The following is a 23,138-nucleotide window of genomic DNA, read 5'->3' as shown; positions in this document are numbered from 1 at the left end:
GGAAATATTACACCAAGGCAGTGGTGATTTTAGCATGGAAATTGTGGTGGGGGCAAAAAATAGAAAGGTTGCAGATGCATGCCAGTAAAGCCACACCACTAAACAATACATTAATTGCACTATAACGGTGACAAACAGTGACCACAAACTGTTAGGGCCTACATAAAGCTGTCCCAAAAGCAGAGCTTTCTTTTCAGCACCATGGAGTGAATCCTTACCACTGCTACACCTGGCTATCAGCGGAGCCTTTTCTGGGAGCTAAACAGTTAATTCAGACTCATTTACTGCCTTTAAAATAAAACATCTGATAAGGCTAACTTGCTTAAACAAATGTGGTTTCTACTGAGAATTAAGATGTACAAACTATGGCATAAGGGAACGATGAGCGGAGAAGAGGCAATCCGTAAATTTAATTTAAGACATTAATGAGCAAGCTAGAACGGACGTAGGTAATATAACTATTTGTTCAGCACTTTTGAAATGTACCAAGACAGAATTCAGAACATGGACCATTCTTACAGTATTCTCCCTGTACACCAAGTCAGAACCATAGGATAAATAAAAGGGGACATAAAAAGACAATGAAAGCTCTTACAATATACAGCTGAAGTCAGAAGTTTACATACACTTAGGTTGGAGTCATTAAAACTTGCTTTTCAACTACTCCACAAATTGCTTGTTAACAAACTATAGTTTTGGCAAGTTGGTTAGGACATCTACTTTGTGCATGACACAAGTCATTTTTCCAACAATTGTTTATTTCACTTATAATTCACTGTATCACAATTTCAGTGGGTCAGAAGTTTACATACACTAAGTTGACTGTGCCTTTAAGCAGCTTGGAAAATTCCAGAAAATTATGTCATAATAATAATAATAATAATATATGCCATTTAGCAGACGCTTTTATCCAAAGCGACTTACAGTCATGTGTGCATACATTCTAGCTTCTGATAGGCAAATTGACATCATTTGAGTAAATTGAAGGTATACCTGTGGATGTATGTCAAGGCCCTCCTTCCAACTCAGTGCCTCTTTGCTTGACATCATGGGAAAATCAAAAGAAATTAGCCAAGACCTCAGTTTTTTTTTATACCTCCACAAGTCTGATTCATCCTTGGGAGCAATTTCCAAATGCCTGAAGGTACCACATTCATCTGTACAAACAATAGTACGCAAGTATAAACACCATGGGACCACGCAGCCGCCATACCACTCAGGAAGGAGACGCGTTCTGTCTCCTAGAAATGAATGTACTTTGGTGCAAAAAGTGTAAATCAATCCTAGAATAACAGCAAAGGACTTGTGAAGACGCTGGGGGAAACAGGTACAAAAGTGTCTATATCCACAGTAAAACGAGTCCTATATCGACATAACTTGAAAGGCCGCTCAGCAAGGAAGAAGTCACTGCTCCAAAACCGCCATAAAAAAGCCACACTACGGTTTGCAACTGCGCATGGGGACAAAGATCATACTTTTTGGAGAAATGTCCTCTGGTCTGATGAAACAAAAATAGAACTGTTTGGAGAAAAAAGGGGAGGCTTGGGGGTGGCAGCATCATGTTGTGCTGGTGCTTTGCTGCAGGAAGGACTGGTGCACTTCACAAAATAGATGGCATCATGAGGTAGGAAAATGATGTGGATATATTGAAGCAACATCTCAAGACATCAGTCAGGAAGTTAAAGCTTGGTCGCAAATGGGTCTTCCAAATCGACAATGACGCCAAGCATACTTCCAAAGTTGTGGCAAAATGGCTTAAGGACAACAAAGTCAAGGTATTGGAGTGGCCATTACAAAGCCCTGACCTCAACCCTATAGAAAATTTGTGGGCAGAACTGGAAAAGCGTGTGTGAGCAAGGAGGTCTACAAACCTGACTCAGTTACACCAGCTCTGTCAGGAGGAATGGGCCAAAATTCACACAACTTATTGTGGGAAGGCTTATGGAAGGCTACCCGAAACGTTTGACCTAGGTTACAATTTAAAAGCAATGATACCAAATAATAATTGAGTATATGTAATCTTCTGACCCACTGGGAATGTGATATATCATTATCTCTACTATTATTCTGACATTTCACATTCTTAAAATAATGTGGTGATCCTAACTGACCTAAGACCGGGCATTTTTACTAGGATCAAATGTCAGGAATTGTGAAAAACTGAGTTTAAATTTAGTTGGCTAAAGTGTATGTAAACTTCCGACTTCAACTCTACAATGATTACATTGACCTAAAACAGGCAATAGGCTACATGTGCACCATTAAGTCAGAACATTAGGTGAAATTATGAAAGGAAAAGGGACCAAATTATTAGGGTGAGGCACATGGGCTACTAACATCTTACTTCACAACATACTTAGCATTGCTTTCTTAACTACAGTATTCATATCTCCCTGGCATACTACATAATTTATTCAGCAGCATACAATACATCTTTGGACTCACCGTGTTGTGCTGTGCTCACTTAAACAGGAAGGTGGCACTACGGTCCTTCATGGGCACATTTTGTCATAAAATTCTGTCATTCTCTGGATTTATGGTGCTTTCAAGACAAGGTTGAATCATGATGACATCAGTGATCATCAGGTCAGAGCTCTAGAAAGAGACCCAAGTTCCCGACTTGCAATTCTGAGTTGGATGACCGTTCAAAAGTATTCGGCCCCCTTGAACTTTGCGACCTTTTGCCACATTTCAGGCTTCAAACATAAAAATATAAAACTGTATTTTTGTGAAGAATCAACAACAAGTGGGACACAATCATGAAGTGGAACGGCATTTATTGGATATTTCAAACTTTTTTAACAATTCAAAAACTGAAAAATTGGGCGTGCAAAATTATTCAGCCCCTTTACTTTCAGTGCAGCAAACTCTCTCCAGAAGTTCAGTGAGGATCTCTGAATGATCCAATGTCGACCTAAATGACTAATGATGATAAATACAATCCACCTGTGTGTAATCAAAATTCTTCATTCACAAAACCAACTTACACAGAGAGGAAAGTTTTTCTGGAACATGCTTATTCCTGACATTGTCTGGAAAAATGCATGGTTAAGACCTTACAAATACTGTATACCAAACAAAGTTAAGGAAGTGCACTTTTACATAAGATATATCCATGTAATTCTATGATTTCCAAATTTGTGGTTATTGATATCTGTGTTTTCTGTGAAAAAGAAGGTGAGAATCTATCTCGCTTGTTATTTGAATGTAAATTTGTGTCAGAATTTTGGGAAAACCTTGCAAAATACTTATTTACCATTATGAACACATGTTTTTGACATGAAATATATAATATGTTACTTTTGCAATGATAATAAGACCACTGAAATTATTGTCCTTTTAAAAAATTATTGTTGCCAAATACTTCATACACAAACAAAAATTCAAAAATTCTACACCAAAATTACAAATTTTTCTGATTGAATTTAATTATCTTATAAAAACATTAACCCTAGTGAATAACAACAAGAATAACATCTTCCTGAATCCTTATAATACGATTTTTTCAGAGTGAATACAATTGCACTAAAACTGTTTCTTTTTTGTATTATTGATATTTTTTGTATGTTTGAGTATTTTCTTGTTAATTCCTGTGTTTTGTTTTGTTAGACATGTTTGATGTAGTTGATTTTTGAATTATGATTTTTATTTATTTAAAATTATTTAAAAAAGATTCTCACATCGATACTTAACAGTAATCGAAATTATAATTTTTTGAGAAGGGTGATTTCATAAATCATGAATATAATTGTTTTCGCTTGCAGCAATGTTGAGTAACGAGACTTTTCAGACACAATTATCCACCATTGTCTAGGTATTAGTTGCAGTTGCGCAGATGAGAAGAGTCCTTCGCTGCTGTTATGAGTCTGATGTTGGTTCAGCAGAATAAGGAAATTAGTTTGATGAAGAATAAACTTCGTGTGAACAAAACCAAGACAGTGACTACACATTTGGCCGGAAAAAACGAGTTTGCTGGTGAAAACGTGACTGGCTAGCAAACTAGATAGCTACAAAATTTTACCAGTGAAGGTTACCTTGCTAACGCGTTAACTGTTACTGAACCAGATACTCCATCTCTCATCTGTAACTACTGTCGTTTGCCCACCTACCAAGTTCGCTACCTGAACATCAATTGGAACCTGTTAGGTCGCTCTAACTTCATATTTTAATCTTTCAGATACAATATTCATTAAGATGTTGGAAAAAAGGGCGAACGTGATGATGGTCAAAAGGGAGAAGACTTCCACAGGCATGAGTGTCCGTCTGGAAAAGGGGACTGAGGCGCACCAAAAGGTACACACCCATAGGCTGTAAACTGAATTATGCTAATTGTGTGGAAATGTATAACCTGTCAGCCAAAAGCAGCAAGTGTTCTAGACTAGTTCAATTGTACTCCCTCCTTACTTAATTTATTTTATTTACCTTTATTTAACTAGGCAAGTCAGTTAAGAACAAAATCTTATTTTCAATGACGGCATAGGAACAGTGGGTAAACTGCCTGCTCAGGGGCAGAACGACAGATTTGTACCTCGTCAGCTCAGGGGTTTGAACTTGCAACCTTACAGTTACTAGTCCAATGCTCTAACCACTAGGCTACCCTGCTGCCCCAAATAATATCCCACTTAGCTAGCTACCTGAACAGATGATGATATCAACATGAACAGTGCACATGTGTAATGCATGATGTCAATACTAGGCTGATTTCTATGTCCAAAAAGAGAATACATTTGACAAGTCATCAAACACTGGATTGAAATTCTTAGCTAGCAGATTTATAGTGAGGAATATTTTTGGTGTTGTTGCATGTCTTATTTTTTTTACACATACTGATTTTTTTATGAGACCGTATTCATTTCTACAACTACTGCTTTGACCCTCTCTCTGAGGAAGCTCATCAAGAGGAAGCGGATTTTTACTCCCAGACCTCCCCTTGGGCTGACTCAGACACAAGATGACCAGAGAAACACTGAGACGTCGACAAGACTACACTGAATACGGGTAGACATGGTCGAGTCCAATAGCTGTATTGTATGGTGCAATTTTATGAAACATATTACTTGAATCAGTCAGCTAATGGCATCGTGGTACCACTACCATTTAGCCAACTTTTGAGGTGACTTTTTATGATTAAGGATATTCAGGACAATCTGTAAAAAAAAAACATTTAAAATTAGTGTTCCTATGCATTTATTGGGGTAAATACGACCATCAGACTATTAAGGAATACTTTTTAAGGGTGGGTACATTGCCGTTTAAGTTATTTAGGAGAAATGGTCATTCATATCCACAATCTTATTCATATATGTAATGCAGTAGTTTGTTTTACATTTATGCCTCAGCAATCACAATGTCCCTCTCTGTTGCAGATGTGGTATTGCTCTCTGAATTTGATCATCAAGAGGAAGTTCACCTTAATCCCCAGATCTCACCTTCATCAGACCCAGAGAAACAAGATGGCCATCCCTCAAACACAGAACCAAACCCAGGCAGGATTGGAGATAATGTTCAGAATGGTGATTCTTTAAATACAGCCCAAAGTTTGGATAGAAGCGCTGCCACCGGAGCAGCGAAGAAGCCCTTCATTTGCGACTTTTGTGGAAAGTGTTTCAATTGGAGATATATGCTTAAGCCCACCTTAATTCTCACATCAAACCCTTTAGTTGCCCGCAAGTGTGGGAAAGGTTTTAGTACAAAGACAGGGTGTAGTAATCACCTCTTGGTGGTGCTTTCTAAAGAGAAGACCTTCAAATGCTCAGATTGTGGGAAGATGTTTGCGTTGAGAAGTAGTTAGGTCAAACACAGGGAGCTTAACCCAACTCGGAACACCTGCACAACATGTGAAAAGATATTCTGTGGGGAAAGTGCTCTGAAAAGGCACAACTTCAGGGATCACGCGGAAAGGGCACACAGGTGCTGTCTAAGACCTTTCAGTCATGGTATCAATGGGATCTTCATAAAGCAGAGCACTTGAAGGAGAAGTATTGCTGTGAAACCTGTGGCAAGCTTTTCCTTTCATCCTTATCCAGTCAGAGTGCAACTCCTCAAGCAAGGGCTTAGCGCTTTGATGCATGTGGCAAAGGTTTCCGTCTTTCAACCAGTCTCAAAGATCATATGACTTTACAAACTGGACAGAAACCTTTTGTCTGTGGTTTATGGGCAAGAGTTACTGTTGTGCAAGCCAGCTCAAAGCACGTTTGCCCATATCAGAGAGAAACCGACTGTCTGTGACGTATGCGGCAAGTGTTGTCATCTCGCACACTTTTGAAAGACAAAACCATGCACACTGGACAAGAACCTGTCTCTAATTCATGTGGCATACTTCCGGGGTGCAAGTGCTCTCAAATGACATATGGCCTCCATCCATACCAGAAAAAGAGACTACCAGTATGTCTGTGATGTTTGTGGCAAACATCTCTCTGATGCAACCAGGCTCAAATGGCACGATCGTACATACTGGTGAACAATCTTTTACCTGTAATATGTGGTAAAAAGTTCTGTAACCCAGGCAATCTCAAGACACAAAGCTTTCTCACACAGGGCAGAAATTGTACGTTTGTACTACTGGTGGTAAAGGTTTCACCCAATTAACAATCCTTAAGATATGTCAGTGCAGTCACACTGGTGAAAAGCCTTACACGTGTAATATATGTGGGGAAGGCTTTACCTCGCATCATCGTGTGCCGACGTCAAGAAACACAAGATGATTCACTTGCCTTCTTAACTTCAAAGTCACGTCTGTAGCCACTGTGGTAAAGGCTGCTAATCACAAATCTGTGCTCTTATCAGCACATACACATAGGAGGAAAAAAATTCAACTGTTATATTTGTGGTAAAAGTTTCACAATGAAGGCTACATTTGTCAAACAGGCGAGAGACCATTCAACTGTTGCATTTGTGGGAAAGGTTTCACGATAAAGTGTACTCTTGTAAACCACATGAGCACTCACACGGGACAGACCAGATGCTTGTGAAGTGGCAAGAGATTCTCCCAGACAAGTCATTTAGTTTCTCACCAGTGTGTTCACACTGGTGTGAAAGTATTTGTGTGCAACAAATGTGGGAATGGCTATGCATGTGCCCGAAACCTGAAACTTCATAGGTGCAAGTTCAACTAGAAAACAGTCATTGGAAAAAAATGTACAGGATCACTCTGAAAACCTGATCCCTCTGTATAATGGAATGGGCTTACTTCATAAATGTTCAGTTTCATTTGATGGAGATATTATACTTTTAAAGGGACAATAGACAATTCTACTCTACTGTTTGGATGTATACTGAACAAAAATATAAATGCAACATGCAACAATTTCAAAGATTTTACTGAGTTAGAGTTCATTAAAAAAGCAGTCAATTAAAATAAATTAATGAATCTATGGCCCTAATCTATGGATTTCACATGACTGGGAATACAGATATGCATCTGTTGGTCACAAATACCTTTAAAAAAAATGGTCCTCAGGATCTCGTCACGGCAATGTCCATTCAAATTGCCATCGCTAAAATGCAATTGTGTTCATTGTCCGTAGCTTATGTCTGCCCATACCATAACCCCACCTCCACCATGGGGCACTCTGTTCACAACGTTGACATCAGCAAACTGCTCGCAAACACGACACCATACACATGGTCTGTGGTTGTGAGGCCAAAAACGACGTTGAAAGCAGCATATGGTAGAAAATGTCATGTTAATTTATCTGGCAACAGCTTCGGTGGACATTCCTGCAGTTACCATGTCAATTGCACGCTCCCTCAACTTGAGACATCTGTGGCATTGTGTTGTGACAAAACGGCACATTCTATTGTCCATAGCACAAGGTGCACCTATGTAATGGTCATGCTATTTAATCAGCTTCTTGATATGCCTCAGGTGGATGGATTTTCTTGGCAAAGAAATCCTCACTAACGGATGTAAACAGATTTGTGAACAGAATTTGAGAGAAATAAGCTTTTCAAACATGGGACCAACCCAATTTTTGTTCAGTGAAGATGTTGTTTTGTCTTCAATGTATAGATAAGATATTTGGTGAAATATTTATTGAATCAACGGGAAAAGTTAATACTTTCCTAACAAGTTTTAATTGTAATTTTGCCTTGAGTGAGCAATAGTTTTGTTGTGTGGTGTTCTGATTGCATTCAATTAATTAATATTACACCCAATAGATGAGGGAGACTTTTTGAGTTTTGCCTGGCTGATCTGTGGTGGTTATAATTCAACACTGCCAGCAATAAAGGTCTAGCCTTGTGAGGATAGGAAGTAAATACTAACACTTATCTACTTGTGTAGCCAACACAGTGCTGATGGAACAAATAAAAAACAATTAAATCCCCATTACTACTGTGATCATCTCTTCACACATCAACACTTGCTTTAGGGCCTAATGTTACAAAACACTTCTTATTCGTATCCCTTGAAGCACGTGTCAAACTCATTCCAATGAGAGCTGAGTGTCTGCGGGTTTTCGCTCCTCGTACTTGGTTGTTGAATAAAGTTCACTAATTAGTAAGGAACTCACCTGGTTTTATAGGTCTTAATTGAAAGGAAAAGTCCAAAACCAGCAGACACTAGGCCCTCCATGGAATGACTTACCGCCCTGCCTTGAAGTTTCTGCGTGGTCAATCCGACCTGCAGTGGCCGTACAGCATTTACTGGTGATACGGCCTCTGAGAAGTCAAGGCATTCATTCTTCTACGCAGCGCTGTTGTGAAGGAAGATGTCATGGAAGTGTGTTTGTTTGTACAGGACCTCACGCCCCAACCTACCGTCAACAAATCATGTCAATGCGGAGCTATATGGAGCCCTCCGCATTGTTACAAAATTTGCGAGGCGCTTGCCGATGCAGTACAGAGCTTGATTTGTCCTCTGCAAACCTCCAGAGGCACCTCAATTGTGCCACACCCTTCTTACAGAGCCTCTGGACCCTATTGCTAGATCAAGCATAAATTGATTTAATAGGCAAGTAATTTCAGAGCTGGCCATGACCGGACTAAAGACTGGAATGGAATGAAATATGATGGTCACAGAGTGACTTGCCTGGGGACCAGATGCGTGAATTTCTAAATCCACTACTGTCTGGAATATCTTTGTTTCATTCAGGAAATGGTCCTCTACAAGCTGGAATGTTGACTAAAATTACATTTGAACCTACTCTACCTGTTACCTGCGTGGTTGGTCCTTATGTGGGCAGAGATTTGACAATATATCCACCGGAAAGTATTATTAAACCAACGTTTCAAAGTGCTGGTTGTGTGTTCAGATTTCTATTAACTGAAGCATGGTCAAAACCATGTAAAGGTGAGCTTGGTGAGTATGCATGCTGCGTCTTGTGTATTCGCGCTGTGTGTGCACGCTTCATGTGATAGAAATCTGAACACACTACCATTGCTGTTCCAGTGAGACTTACCCACACACCAGTGGGCTGCCAGTGTTTTATGTTAATGTAGGCTCTGTGTGACACTAAAGACTTGTGGCAAGAAGAATCAACAGCCTCCATCAATCAAGACAGTTGCTTTGTGAGGTGAATTTACCCCGGTGTTTAACCCAAAAGGCTCAGACTTGTCTGTTTCCATCTACACGGGCCAGCATCCGTGTCTCACTGGGCCATGGCTGCGGCGGATCTGCTCTATGTTGGAGCCAAGGCAAGGCCCTGGGTACTTTCCAGCTTGGAATTACAAGACAATGGAAACCCCAATTACACTAGAGCAGCCCACAAAAATACTCAAATAGTCTGATTATCTCACAGAGCATTTTTTCTTATTAAAGATGCAATATGCAGAAGTCGCTACATACAGTTTAAGTCGGAAGTTTACATACACTTAGGTTGGAGTTATTAAAACTTGTTTTTCAACCACACCACAAATGTCTTGTTAAACTATAGTTTTGGTAAGTTGGTTAGGACATCTATTTTGTGCATGACACAAGCAATTTTTCCAACAATTATATACAGACAGATTATTTCACTTATAATTCACTGTATCACAATTCCAGTGGGTCAGAAGTTTACACACACTATGTTGACTGTGCCTTTAAACAGCTTGGAAAATTCCAGAAAATTATGTCATGGCTTTAGAAGCTTCTACTAGGCTAATTGATATAATTTGAGACAATTTGGAGGTTTACCTGTGGATGTTTTTTCAATGCCAACCTTCAAACTCAGTGCCTCTTTGCTTGACACCATGGGTAAATCAGCCAAGACCTCAGAAAAAAAAATCAGTCAGGAAGTTTAAGCTTGGTCGCAAATGGGTCTTCCAAATGGACAATGACCCTAAGCATACTTCCAAAGTTGTGGCAAAATGGCTTATAAGGACAACAAAGTCAAGGTATTGGAGTGGCCATCCCAACACCCTAACCTCAATCCCATAGAAAATGTGTGGGCAGAACTGAAAAAGCATGTGCGAGCAAAGAGGCCTACAAACCTGACTAAGTTACACCAGCTCTGTCAGGAGGAGTGGGTCAAAATTCACCCAACTTATTGTGGAAGGCTACCTGAAACGTTTGACCCAAGTTAAACCATTTGAAGGCAATGCTACCAAATACTAATTGAGTGTATGTTAATGTCTAACCCATTGGGAATGTGATGAAAGAAATAAAAGCTGAAATATATCATTCTCTACATTTCACTTTCTTGAAATAAAGTGGTGACCATAACTGACCTGAGACAGTGAATTTTTACTAGGATTTAATGTCAGGAATTGTGGAAAAACTGAGTTTAAATGTATTTGGCTAAGGTGTATGTAAACTTCCGACTTCAACTGTAATTTCTCGGTTGCAAAAATTCAAATAGTTCGCCTAATTTCTGTTTGTAACAAAACAAGCAATGTATAGTGTACAGAATCATTGGATCATCTAAACCGCTGTGAGCTATCTTGCAGTAACCAAAACTATTGTATTTGCAGCTACGCCTAAGAACGGGAAGCATAGAAAATGACAGATCTGTAACTCACATTTCTATGAGAATTTGGTCAGGATGCCCTTAAAGTTACATATTGAAGCTTTAAATAATAGAGCATTTTCTAAATTCCAACGTTCCACCTGCAACTATCGATGGAAGTTTATAAATCACCATTTTCTTCTAAGTTGAGAACAAAGAAAGTATCGGCAAGAAACTGTTGGTCAAAAATTATCCAGCTACGGATGTACAGCTGCCTGAGAGATCAACGGTTATCACAACTAATGATGAAAACCATTTGATTTCATTAGCTATGAGCAGTGGTGTTTTATTTTCAGATGCTTGGCATGATGAAAACAGGTATCTATTTTGCAGCCACACTGTGCAAAAGATCAGTTCTCTTCACCTGGTTAAATCAAGGGATATATTTAATTATTTGAATTTACTTTTGAAATGACTAAATAAATATTTAAAATGAATAGTAGACCAAAAATTGACATTTTCATACACTGGCACTGTATGCAAGGTGTTGGATTTGCAGAATATATGATGATAAAAATGTTTGTTATAAAGTTCATACAGGCGGAAGTCGAACCATTTTGATCCACAGAATGCAACACAGTTTGAAAGGTGGTGACCAGCGATAGTCACTAACTTGACAAAAGTGATCCGCTCGAACGGGCCCAATAAATGTTGTTTGGCTGTGATGGTGATGATATTAAAAAGGGGAGTGTCCTTAACCTCATGAATAATATTGTAATATTATGGGTTGAATATAAATTATCCGCCATTTTGGACGAACCGCATGCTCAAATATGCAAGTGAGTTTGTTCGAAATTTAGCCAGGGGGAATAGTCGTGATTTATTCACGGGTCAATATGTTTGTTCTTGAGGTCTTCGGCTCGTAAAGGTCAATAGATTTAGAGGTGTAATCCAGATTGTATTCCAGTAGATTTTTTGGGGGAAAATTCAATTCTCAACATGAAGGGAATTGTTGATGAACCCACCGACACCGAAAGTGCTGGTTTTGGGTGCTCCGTGACAAACCGCTTTGGTCATCTTTTAGACGACGATGCCGACCCGTTCGACATCATTCGCGAGGCTCAGGTGGAGAAGCAGAAGAAAAAGAAAAATGAGCCTAAAAAAACTGCCACTACAGATAAACTTGTGAAGAAGGACTCTCAAAAGGACAGGAGAACTCCATTGAGTGCAGGGGAATGCGACAATGCACACGTTAAAAGTTTACAGGGTAAGTCTATGCGATAGCTGAAGGCCTATCTAGTTTACTTCAAGAAAGTGTCTTAACTTCTAGTAAAGATTAACAGCACGTGTCGGGTGTATTGCATGTGTAGTTAAACTTATACAGTTCCGGCGTGACGAACTTTGCTTGCTAGTGAACTTTAATAAGAGTCTCTTCTTGTTTGTCCTTCGTGTTTATGGAACTGGGATTGTAGACTTTGGGGTTTAGATGCTTTGGGTAGTTAACTACTGTCGCTAGCCAAATGTAACGGTAACTACTGTAGATAACATCTTAGTTCGGTGCAACATGGGTTTGCTCTAGTTAGGTATTTTTTACTTGAATCAGTGCTACTTTCGTGAAATTGCTAGCAATTTAGTTAGCAATCAGGTAGGCTGCTGCTAAATCGATGACATACAATCTAACGTTAGTTGTCGGTACAGAACAGACCTTTGAATGTATCTAGCTAGTAGACTTACCACGGTAGTCAGCTAGCTAACGATGGTTTAAACCTGGATTTGGGTCATAACACCACTGTACAGGTTAGCAATGTCTGAATGTACTGAACAAAAATGTACGCAACATGTAAAGTGTTGAAATAACATGACCTGAAGTAAAAATGTACTTTTGCTATACGCACAACTTCATTTTTATTTTTCATCCCTTTTAGTGAATTCCTTTTGCCAAACTAATCCATCCACCTGACAGGTGTGGCATGTCAAGAAACGAATTAAACAGCATGATCATTACAGGTGCATCTTGTGCTGGGGACAATAAGACAGCTTTCATAATGTGAAGTTTTGTCACAACACAATGCCACAGTTGTCTCCAAGTTGAGGGAGAGTACAATTGGCATGCCGACTGCAAGAATATCCACCAGAGCTGTTTCCAGATCATTTAAAGATAATTTCTTTATCATAAGCTGCCCCCACATCATTGTAGAGAATTTGGCAGTATGTCCAACCGGCCTCACAACCGCAGACTGTAACCACACTAGTCCAAGAACTCCACATCCAGCTTCTTCACCTGCAAGATTGTGGGGGCGGTGTGTATTTCTGTGGTGTAATAAAGCCCCTTTGTGGGAGAAACTCATTCTGGTTGGCTTGGCTGGGCTACCAAGTGGTTTGGCCTCTAACCACCCATGGCTGCACCCCTGCCCAGTCATGTGAAATCCATAGAATAGGGCCTGATGAATTTGTTTAACTTGACTGGTTTCCGTGTATGAACTGTAGCTTAGTAAAACCTTCAATAGTTTTCTCTTCAGTATAGCTACCCATTAAATGGTAGAAACAAGAAAGCTGTGGCCTTGCGATAATACCTATCGGCTAGCTAGCTCTCGGTTACATTGTAGGTAATTGGATCCTCTGGATTAGTTGGCTGTTCTACTGGTTTTGTGTGGTGCTGGTTGCATAATTTCTCATCTACATTAAGCTTTGATTTATGTGCAGGTTCGAAATATCCTCAAGGTGCACCTGGCCATCTAGAGGAGCGACGTGTTGGCTTCCGGGATCGAAGGCAGAACGACAGTGAAGCACCCTTAGGATACTCTATTGAAAGGTAGTTATACACGAGGTGGGCATTTTTCTGGTTTCACATATTAAACTGGACACTGGCTATTCAAGGATTCCCATGTGTAATTTCCTTCAGTTTATTTTCTATGCTGACACTGCTTTGCAGATCTGAGAACTGATTACTTGTATGGAAGTTCAAACTCTACCTGCTAGGATAGAACAAAGGCTTATCATTGGTCTAGAGTATGTGTTTTGACTCTGGCCACTTAGGACTGTAATAACTACTCACTCTACCCCAACAGGCCTGTGGATCAGGGTGAGCGTCCTGGAAGGGGCCGTGGAAGAGGAATGCGTGGCGGGGGCAACATAAGATCCACAGATGGCTTTGACCAGAGAGGCAAGAGGGAGTTCGAGCGCCACAGTGGCAGTGATAGAACGTAAGATCAATACTCCACGTAACCCGTATCAATTTTTTTTGTGAAGTAGAGGTTGGTGACTTTTGAGCATTTGCCTGTTTCAGTGGTGTGCGGTCAGAGGAGAAGCGAGGGGGCAGTGGTCCACGTAACTGGGGATCTATGAGGGACCACATAAGGTGAGTGCACACTAGGACCGTTGGTGTTTCGTAAACTACAGGTGTAGACTAACAGTAGGGATTAAGTGACGAGGCAACAGGAAAGATAAACAATGTAGGTAACAAAGGTAGTTGAACTAACTATTTAGCAGTCTTGTGGCTTGGGGGGGTAGAAGCTGTTCAGGGTCCTGTTGGTTCCGGACTTGCATCGGTACTGCATGTCGTGCGGTAACAACAGTCTGACTTGGGAGGCTGGAGTCTGACAATATTTGGGCCTTCCTCTGATACAGCCTGTTGTAGGCCGTACGCACTACCCTCTGTAGTGCCTTGCTTTTGCTCAGTGCAGTGTTTAACTAGCTATAGGAGAGCTCTGCTATAATTGGGGGAGTAGCCTCTGAAGCCCAGGCATTTCACATTCTGTTCAAAAGCCTGGGGAAGTTCTCATCGGGTAGACTATAAAAAGGGGTGGATTACAGTAGGGTAGGTATGCACAATATATCGGTGAACATATCGGAATCGGACGATTATTAGCTAAAAATGATAACATTGGTATTGGTCAATGTCTAGTTTAACACCAATGTTAAAAAACGATGTCAAAGCTACCGTGTATACTTGTATAACATGGTACATGATGTAATAACGCCATGTAAAATTGTGCGCTACATGTGCAACAGCATTCCTAACCTAGCCCACACAATGTTTGCTGTGTTGATCGAGCAGTCATTTTGAAAGAGTAAGATCATTTCAGCGAGACAACTCCAAGGCGAAATCTGTCTTGTAAATTAGGGTTATTTTAAGTGACGCATAGCTATATAGTTAGCTAGCTACTTAAACAGATTTCTATAGTGTTATTTGACTTATCTCTTTTGACATGCAAAGAGCCAAACTGCATTCCATAGAAATCCTGGTTGAGAATAAAAACGGCTGAACAAATGAACAACGAGTAAGTAAGTGCAAGAAATGGGTTTAGATTGTTTTACTGGTAATGGGGACATGCGTAAATGCCCAAAAATAAGTTTTTGGTCAGTGTAGTGTGTAACCTTTTATTTAACTTAGCAAGTCCGTTTAGAACTAATTCTTATTTACAATCGCAGCCCGGATGATGCTGGGCCAATTGTGCGCTTCCCTATGGGACTCCCAATCACGGCTGGATGTGATACAAACTGGATTCGAACCAGGGACTGTAGTGACTCTTCTTGCACTGAGATGCAGTGCCTTAGACCACTGCGTCCGTGTGTGGTGTAACTGTACTAGAATGTGTAAGGCTGCTAAAATTAAATATTGGTTATCGTGTATCTTTTTTTTGTTGTAAAGGAAAATATCACTTACGCCAAAAATGTCATATTGGTGCATCACTAATCTAGGGCAGTGGTTCCCAGACTGGGGCACGCCTCCAGAAGGGGTTGTCGGGGTCCCACCCAAAAGTCAGTCCGGCTTTCAACTTTTGAAAGTTGTAATAGAATGCACAAGGTTAGAAGGGTGGCCCGAGGGAGAACGTTTTGGAACTCGTGGTCTAGGAGGATGCTAGTGACTTGTTGCCACTTGTAAAACCAATCAAATATTTCCCTCTGGCGGTCCAGAGGTTCTAAGAAAAAAATTTCTGACTTGCAACAAGCTAGCTAGCGTAAGTTTCCAAATTAACGCCACAGGCTACTTAAATGTCCAATTTGGTCAAATAAGGAAGAAGGATAAATTCAAACACATAATCAGATACTGAAGTTTCCCACACTTCCAATGGTAGTCAACAAGATGAGATTTGGAAGGATGGCGGAATGTTGTGACTTGTCTAGAAAAAATATAAACTAAAGCCAATGTTTTCCTTTCTGATCTGAATTAGAAAAGCCCTCATTGAGTGGTTCAACAACCATGTCTCAAGTGTTTGTCATCTGAGAATTGTCTTGCATGATTGTTACCGTAGTTAAACCTGATGTGTTTTTTTAGTGCGGCAGCTGATGGGGCTGCGGCGACTGAGGGAGGTGACGGAGATGAGGTGGCAGACACTGGTGAAAATCTGTGAGTGACAAATGGTTCACCAGCACAGCACCACTATTTAATCAGCCAGTGAGACTATGCAAACAGTATATGTATAGCTTAATTCTTTCTGCAATACCCATTTTTTTTCTCACTTTTTTTTTCACAGACTAGGCTATACATGCTATGACATTCCCATTTTAAATACTCACAATTCACTCTACTTATAGAATGAGTTTTGGAGTGTTTGATTTTCCTATGCCATAGTAAACTGTTGATTCTCTGCAGCGCCCCTGAGAATGAAGGCGAGGGGGAAGCAGTGGTGGATGTTGCTGTGGAGATGTCTCTGGATGAGTGGAAAGCCCTGCAAGAACAGAACCGTCCCAAGAAGGAGTTCAACCTGCGCAAGGCTGATACCATTGTGCCCTCTGACTCAGTGGTCATCCACAAGTCCAAGAAACAGGTTGAGGTGAGGAATCCTGGTAAAATGCTGCAAATACAGGCTGCTTAATCGCTCGTTTTCCTGTTTGGTACCTCATTGAATCACAATTAAGGTTGCAAAAGGGAGAGTGCATTACCTCTAAATACTACCAGTATTTTGGGAACTTGAATATATATTTTTTTAATAAAATGACAATGCTGTATAACCGATATAAGTGAATACTGTTTGTATAATATGAGAGTTTTGGCATGCAATATTGAAGGATATTTTTATACTTATTTATCTTTCAATGTCTTTGTTGTAAAATGTTTTGGTGCCAAATTGGTGGCAGTTGTAATGGTGGTAAATCTTTGAAGACCTGATTGAAAATGAATCCACTAAACTTATGGACACGGGTTTATATTTTTTGAATATGAATACAAATGACAAGTTACCATATTACTTATTAAATTACAAAAATTCCAGTAACTTTGTTAAATTACTGGTGGTTTTACAACCCTAGTAGTCACAGTACTGATTTTTCTAAGTGTTTGTCTGTGCTGCCTGGGTTCTGACTCAGCTGGAGCAGGTTGAGGTTGAGGAGGATGATGCTGCATCTCTCCGTCGCCCTGCCAATGACATCACAGCCAAGCTGAAGATTGACTTTGGCAGCCTGGGACGACCCTCACGGGGGACCAGAGGAAGAGGTGGGGGTGGACGAGGTGGCCCAGCCACACGGCCAGAGACCGTTTCTCCTCAGAAGCCTCCTGAAAAGGTTTGTCTGGTTGACTGGGTCCTTTTGGCTGTACATGAAGAGGTTTCAAACCACAGTAGAGGGCAGCAACGTGTTTTCTTTCATCCCTGGTGCCTCATGCATTTGAATTGCACTAAAATTGCCTGCTGGGCTTTGTTCTTTGCTCATGTCTTGATGCAGGCATCCCACTAAGTTGACTCTGATTCTCCCCAGGCTCAGGTCCAGCAGGGACAGGCACCAAACCCTGATGACCCAGAGGACTTCCCTGCCCTGGCCTAAAGGAAGGGGTCAGCATTAGACCAGAGCCCAGTCCATTGGTGGACTGTCACCTGTACTGTGCCTTAGTAGAATGAGCTGCACTTCCCAAGCGAAGTAACTCTTATACATCCCAAAGAACTGTATATAAATCAGAGTTCAGATGAATGGCCTTTCATTGTAATGGGAAATATGAATACTTGACCTGATTATAATAATAAATGCACTGTTGACATTGACATATCTGCTATAGGATACAGTTTGTACAACCTTGTGTATATTGACATGGTGATGGACCCCTTAATGTTTTCTCCAGTGAAAATGTATCAATTTAATTTGAGCACATTAATTACTGTAGTTGATGGCCATTTGTGCCAATGCCTAGACCTGCAGCGTGCCTTTGTCAGCCACAAGGGGGAGTCGAGACAATTTCTCAAATTTGCCTCAAGCCTTCGAACAACCACTCATCCAAATAAGACAAATGTTAAACTGCATGTGATACTTGGCCCATTAGAGTAAATTGTTTGGTGTTAAATGTTAACATCTTTATTGTTAAATGTTATAGGCTATAGAAATGCGTTGTCTGTAGGACATGTAAACATCTGCGTACGTTTTCCATTCTGTAAAAGTAGTGTCAGTAACTGAGCTCTCCCCCTGCTGTTCACTGGTAATGAACTTCAATCCATGAAGCTTCCTGTCATTATAGACCTTTCATAGCGCCAGTGCCCCAGCCAGCTCCATCTTTTTCTCCTGTGAAACTAAGCTGGTCGCTCACTTAATGCTATTTTAATGAATTTTGTTCAACCTTTTGTGTTGATGCTCAAGAATTTGCTGTGTTTCCACTTTGTCCCTTCGTGAGGCTGGTCAGTTCTAAGTTCCTACTTTCCTCTGGTCTTACTGGGCTTAACTATTAGAATCAGTTAGTCAGGGAGCAACACTCATTGGTCTGCTCATTAGTTAAGCTATTCACTGAACATAGTCTGACCGGTCTGATTTCTTATGGAAATATTTTCTTATTTGAGAGACGGCTAGGCAACATGATGTATGGTTCTTTGTGGTCATACTGGGGCCCAATGAGACTAAGGTCTTGGGAGAATCAATCCCCATGCAAGAGATTGGCTAATGGGTAGATGGATGGCCAGAGCCTCTGGTAGAGGAGCTCTAAATCAATGTGTCATCTGATCAGCATGTTGCTCAATCAGCCATCCACACTGACCGTGGCTATGCACACCATTAATTACACTCTGTAGAGCACTGTATAGTCTTTACATGTGGACTCGTCAATCAACTCGCAGAGGTGTGTGAGAAATTTAAACTGCAATTTGACTTGAGTTAAAAAAAAAAAAAAAATGTTTATCTAGCAGCACAGCTGACAGTGATTTGTATGTAGACCTACCGGAACAGTGACTCAATTGAGAAAATATAATATACTAGTGAAGTTGACACTCAACGGGTTTTGAACCAATGTGCAGACACCTTTCTTCCTTGGATTCTCAAAGGAGTGCTCATTATATTGATTGGCAGGTAAAGGTCAGTGGGGGGTTGATGTAGGTAATAATGGAAATACTTATGTTAATGAGATACAAAATATATTGAAAGCATGCACTTCCATTCAGGTGTGGTTCCTGAGTTAAGCAATTATGCTTGGTCATCTATAACAATGCTGGAGCAACCAAAAACCATTATTTTTGGTTACCTTGGCAATGCCCCCATCTACAGGGCATGAGTAGATGGGGGCATTGGTTTGGTAAGCAAGGGAAAAATGTAAACCATATGCCATGGCAATCTCAGTCACCAAATCTCAACCCAATTGAACACTTATGGGAGATTCCGGAGCGAAGACAGCGGTTTCCACCAACAAAACACCAAATTATGGAAGTTATTGTGGAAGAATGGTGTTCCATCCCTCAAAATAGCTCCAGACACTTGTAGAATCTATGAAGGTGCACTGAATTTGTTCTGGCTCACGGTGGCCCTACACCATATTAAGACAGTTTATGTTGGTGTTTCCTGTATTTTGGTAATTATCTGTATTTCATCTGAGGAAATCAAAACAAGGCTCTTAGTGGAGCCCCATGAGGCCCTGTTGTTGCAAAGGATGTGAGGGAAGTTATTAATTTTTCTCAGAAGAGGGCCGAGTGGTTTGAGTGCTGTTCATCTGTCAATGCCTCAGTCTGGTTATTTACAAGGAATTTGTAAATGCCCAAGTAAATATCGCATAAGCCAAAATCATACACATCGCTGAAATTAACATGTATTTAAAAAAAATAAGGGTGGGGAATGAACATTAAACAATACTTAATCATGTCTGCAGCATGTCCTTATGCTTTTATGAACCCATCGAGGCTGGTTAAAGTGCACAAAGACCAGACAGTATTGTGTTTTTTCTTGGCTCTGTCCTAGTACATTGATAATATCCCCCCAAAAATACATTTGCGTAGGCTTACCACCGTGTGCACATTGCTGCGCCTATGATGTGAAGAAATAATAGTTAAACATTTGAATCTAAACATTCTGATCTGTTCCCTCAGCTTTATTAATTGATACGGCATGTACCTCCCGTACACTACTTTGATACACATCGTGGGGATTAAGAAGTGAGTATACGCAATGCCCACTGAAAAATAAGTGGATATACGGCATACACACTGCTTCTACTCTAATGATGCCACTAAGACTCAGTCTGGATAGAAGTGTCTGCTAAATGGCATATATTATAATTGTTATTGGGCCCAAATAGGCTGATCCGATCATTATTAGCCTGAAAACGTCACCCTGGCACGTTTTTGTTGTTGTTGCTAAAAACAGATGTCATTGCATCTGATTTTCTGAATACATTGCAGTCAATGGGAAAATACAAGCTTCAACCAATTTTATCTTCTGTCAACACATGTAGTTTATAGGAAAAGAGGTGTCACAGGGTTGAAGCGTATGTCAATAAATTGCAGTCAATGGGGGAAGAATAGCATCACAATATGGACACAGAGAAAGGCATCACATGACACCCAACTCTTCTATTTTCCCCCTCCCTGCCTCCCTCTCTCCCCTCCATTCTGTCTCCTCTATACAATTTCTATCTCTGACCTCCACCTCTCTCCACTTCCCCCCTCCACAGACAGGATATTGACGCATAGATATGCATCAAGGATATTGGCATATAAGTCAATACATTGCACTCAAGACAAAAAAGTTGGTGACAGAGCTGCAATGGGTAAATTGGTTAAAGACACAGACAGGCAGACAGACATAAACACGCAGGCAGGCAGACAAACCTAAACCTAACCCGTACCCTAGCTTCATATCCAGATCCCGGCTCAACCATAACCCTCATCTTGTCTCTTGGAGTTAGGGCTGAGCCGGGATGTGGACATGAAGCTAGTTATGGTTGGGGTTACAGTTAGGGTTGGGCAGGGAGTGGACATGAAGTTAGTTATGGTTGGGGTTAGGGTTGGGCAGGGAGTGGACATGAAGCTAGTTATGGTTGGGGTTACAGTTAGGGTTGGGCAGGGAGTGGACATGAAGCTAGCTATGGTTGGGGTTGGGCAGGGAGTGGACATGAAGCTAGTTATGGTTGGGGTTACAGTTAGGGTTGGGCAAGAAGTGGACATGAAGCTAGTTATGGTTGGGATTACAGTTAGGGTTGGGCAGGGAGTGGACATGAAGCTAGTTATGGTTGGGATTACAGTTAGGGTTGGGCAGGGAGTGGACATGAAGCTAGTTATGGTAAGGGTTGGGCAGGGAGTGGACATGAAGCTAGTTATGGTTGGGGTTACAGTTAGGGTTGGGCAGGGAGTGGACACGAAGCTAGTTATGGTTGGGGTTACAGTTAGGGTTGGGCAGGGAGTGGACATGAAGCTAGTTATGGTTGGGGTTACAATTAGGGTTGGTTGGGCAGGAGTGGACATGAAGCTAGTTACGGTTGGGGTTACAGTTAGGGTTGGGCAGAGAGTGGACATGAAGATAGTTACGGTTGGGGTTACAGTTAGGGTTGGGCAGGGAGTGGACATGAAGCTAGTTATGGTCGGGGTTGGGCAGGGAGTGAACATGAAGCTAGTTATGGTTGGGGTTGGGCAGGGAGGGAGTGGACATGAAGCTAGTTATGGTTGGGGTTGGGCAGGGAGTGGACATGAAGCTAGTTATGGTTGGGGTTACAGTTAGGGTTGGGCAGGGAGTGGACATGAAGCTAGTTATGGTTAGGGTTGGGCAGGGAGTGGACATGAAGCTAGTTATGGTTGGGGTTGGGCAGGGAGTGGACATGAAGCTAGTTATGGTTGGGATTACAGTTAGGGTTGGGCAGGGAGTGGACATGAAGCTAGTTATGGTAAGGGTTGGGCAGGGAGTGGACATGAAGCTAGTTATGGTTGGGGTTACAGTTAGGGTTGGGCAGGGAGTGGACACGAAGCTAGTTATGGTTGGGGTTACAGTTAGGGTTGGGCAGGGAGTGGACATGAAGCTAGTTATGGTTGGGGTTACAATTAGGGTTGGGCAGGGAGTGGACATGAAGCTAGTTACGGTTGGGGTTACAGTTAGGGTTGGGCAGAGAGTGGACATGAAGATAGTTACGGTTGGGGTTACAGTTAGGGTTGGGCAGGGAGTGGACATGAAGCTAGTTATGGTCGGGGTTGGGCAGGGAGTGAACATGAAGCTAGTTATGGTTGGGGTTGGGCAGGGAGTGGACATGAAGCTAGTTATGGTTGGGGTTGGGCAGGGAGTGGACATGAAGCTAGTTATGGTTGGGGTTACAGTTGGGGTTGGGCAGGGAGTGGACATGAAGCTAGTTATGGTTGGGGTTGGGAAGGGAGTGGACATGAAGCTAGTTATGGTTGGGGTTACAGTTAGGGTTGGGCAGAGAGTGGACATGAAGCTAGTTATGGTTGGGGTTACAGTTAGGGTTGGGCAGGGAGTGGACATGAAGCTAGTTATGGTTGGGGTTGGGCAGGGAGTGGACATGAAGCTAGTTATGGTTGGGGTTACAGTTAGGGTTGGGCAGGGAGTGGACATGAAGCTAGTTATGGTTAGGGTTGGGCAGGGAGTGGACATGAAGCTAGTTATGGTTGGGGTTGGGCAGGGAGTGGAAATGACGCTAGTTATGGTTGGGATTACAGTTAGGGTTGGGCAGGGAGTGGACATGAAGCTAGTTATGGTTAGGGTTGGGCAGGGAGTGGACATGAAGCTAGTTATGGTTGGGGTTACAGTTAAGGTTGGGCAGGGAGTGGACACGAAGCTAGTTATGGTTGGGGTTACAGTTAGGGTTTGGCAGGGAGTGGACATGAAGCTAGTTATGGTTGGGGTTACAGTTAGGGTTGGGCAGGGAGTGGACATGAAGCTAGTTATGGTTGGGGTTACATTAGGGTTGGGCAGGGAGTGGACATGAAGCTAGTTATGGTTGGGGTTACAGTTAGGGTTGGGCAGGAGTGGACATGAAGCTAGTTATGGTTGGAGAAGCTTATGGTTGGGGTTACAGTTAGGGTTGGGCAGGGAGTGGACATGAAGCTAGTTATGGTTGGGGTTACATTTAGGGTTGGGCAGGGA

At 41.5% G+C, this 23,138-nt stretch overlaps 1 protein-coding gene and 1 pseudogene across 1 annotated transcript; both read left to right on the top strand.

Moving 5' to 3' along the window:
* The first annotated feature begins 5,347 nt into the window (after positions 1-5,347).
* LOC124006634 lies at positions 5,348-7,336 on the top strand (annotated as a pseudogene).
* Positions 7,337-11,669: 4,333 nt separating this feature from the next.
* LOC124007200 (intracellular hyaluronan-binding protein 4-like) lies at positions 11,670-17,845 on the top strand. Its single transcript, XM_046317591.1, has 9 exons — positions 11,670-11,779; positions 11,813-12,135; positions 13,572-13,680; positions 13,937-14,071; positions 14,155-14,226; positions 16,147-16,218; positions 16,465-16,645; positions 17,178-17,372; positions 17,565-17,845. Exons 2-9 carry the CDS (start codon positions 11,868-11,870, stop codon positions 17,628-17,630), a joined length of 1,098 nt encoding a protein of 365 aa, XP_046173547.1. The 5' UTR covers positions 11,670-11,779; positions 11,813-11,867; the 3' UTR covers positions 17,631-17,845.
* Positions 17,846-23,138: the final 5,293 nt, after the last annotated feature.

Source organism: Oncorhynchus gorbuscha, linkage group LG20 (genome assembly GCF_021184085.1).
Source record: "Oncorhynchus gorbuscha isolate QuinsamMale2020 ecotype Even-year linkage group LG20, OgorEven_v1.0, whole genome shotgun sequence".
NCBI lineage: Eukaryota > Metazoa > Chordata > Actinopteri > Salmoniformes > Salmonidae > Oncorhynchus > Oncorhynchus gorbuscha.
This window is presented reverse-complemented; position numbering and strand designations above follow the sequence as displayed.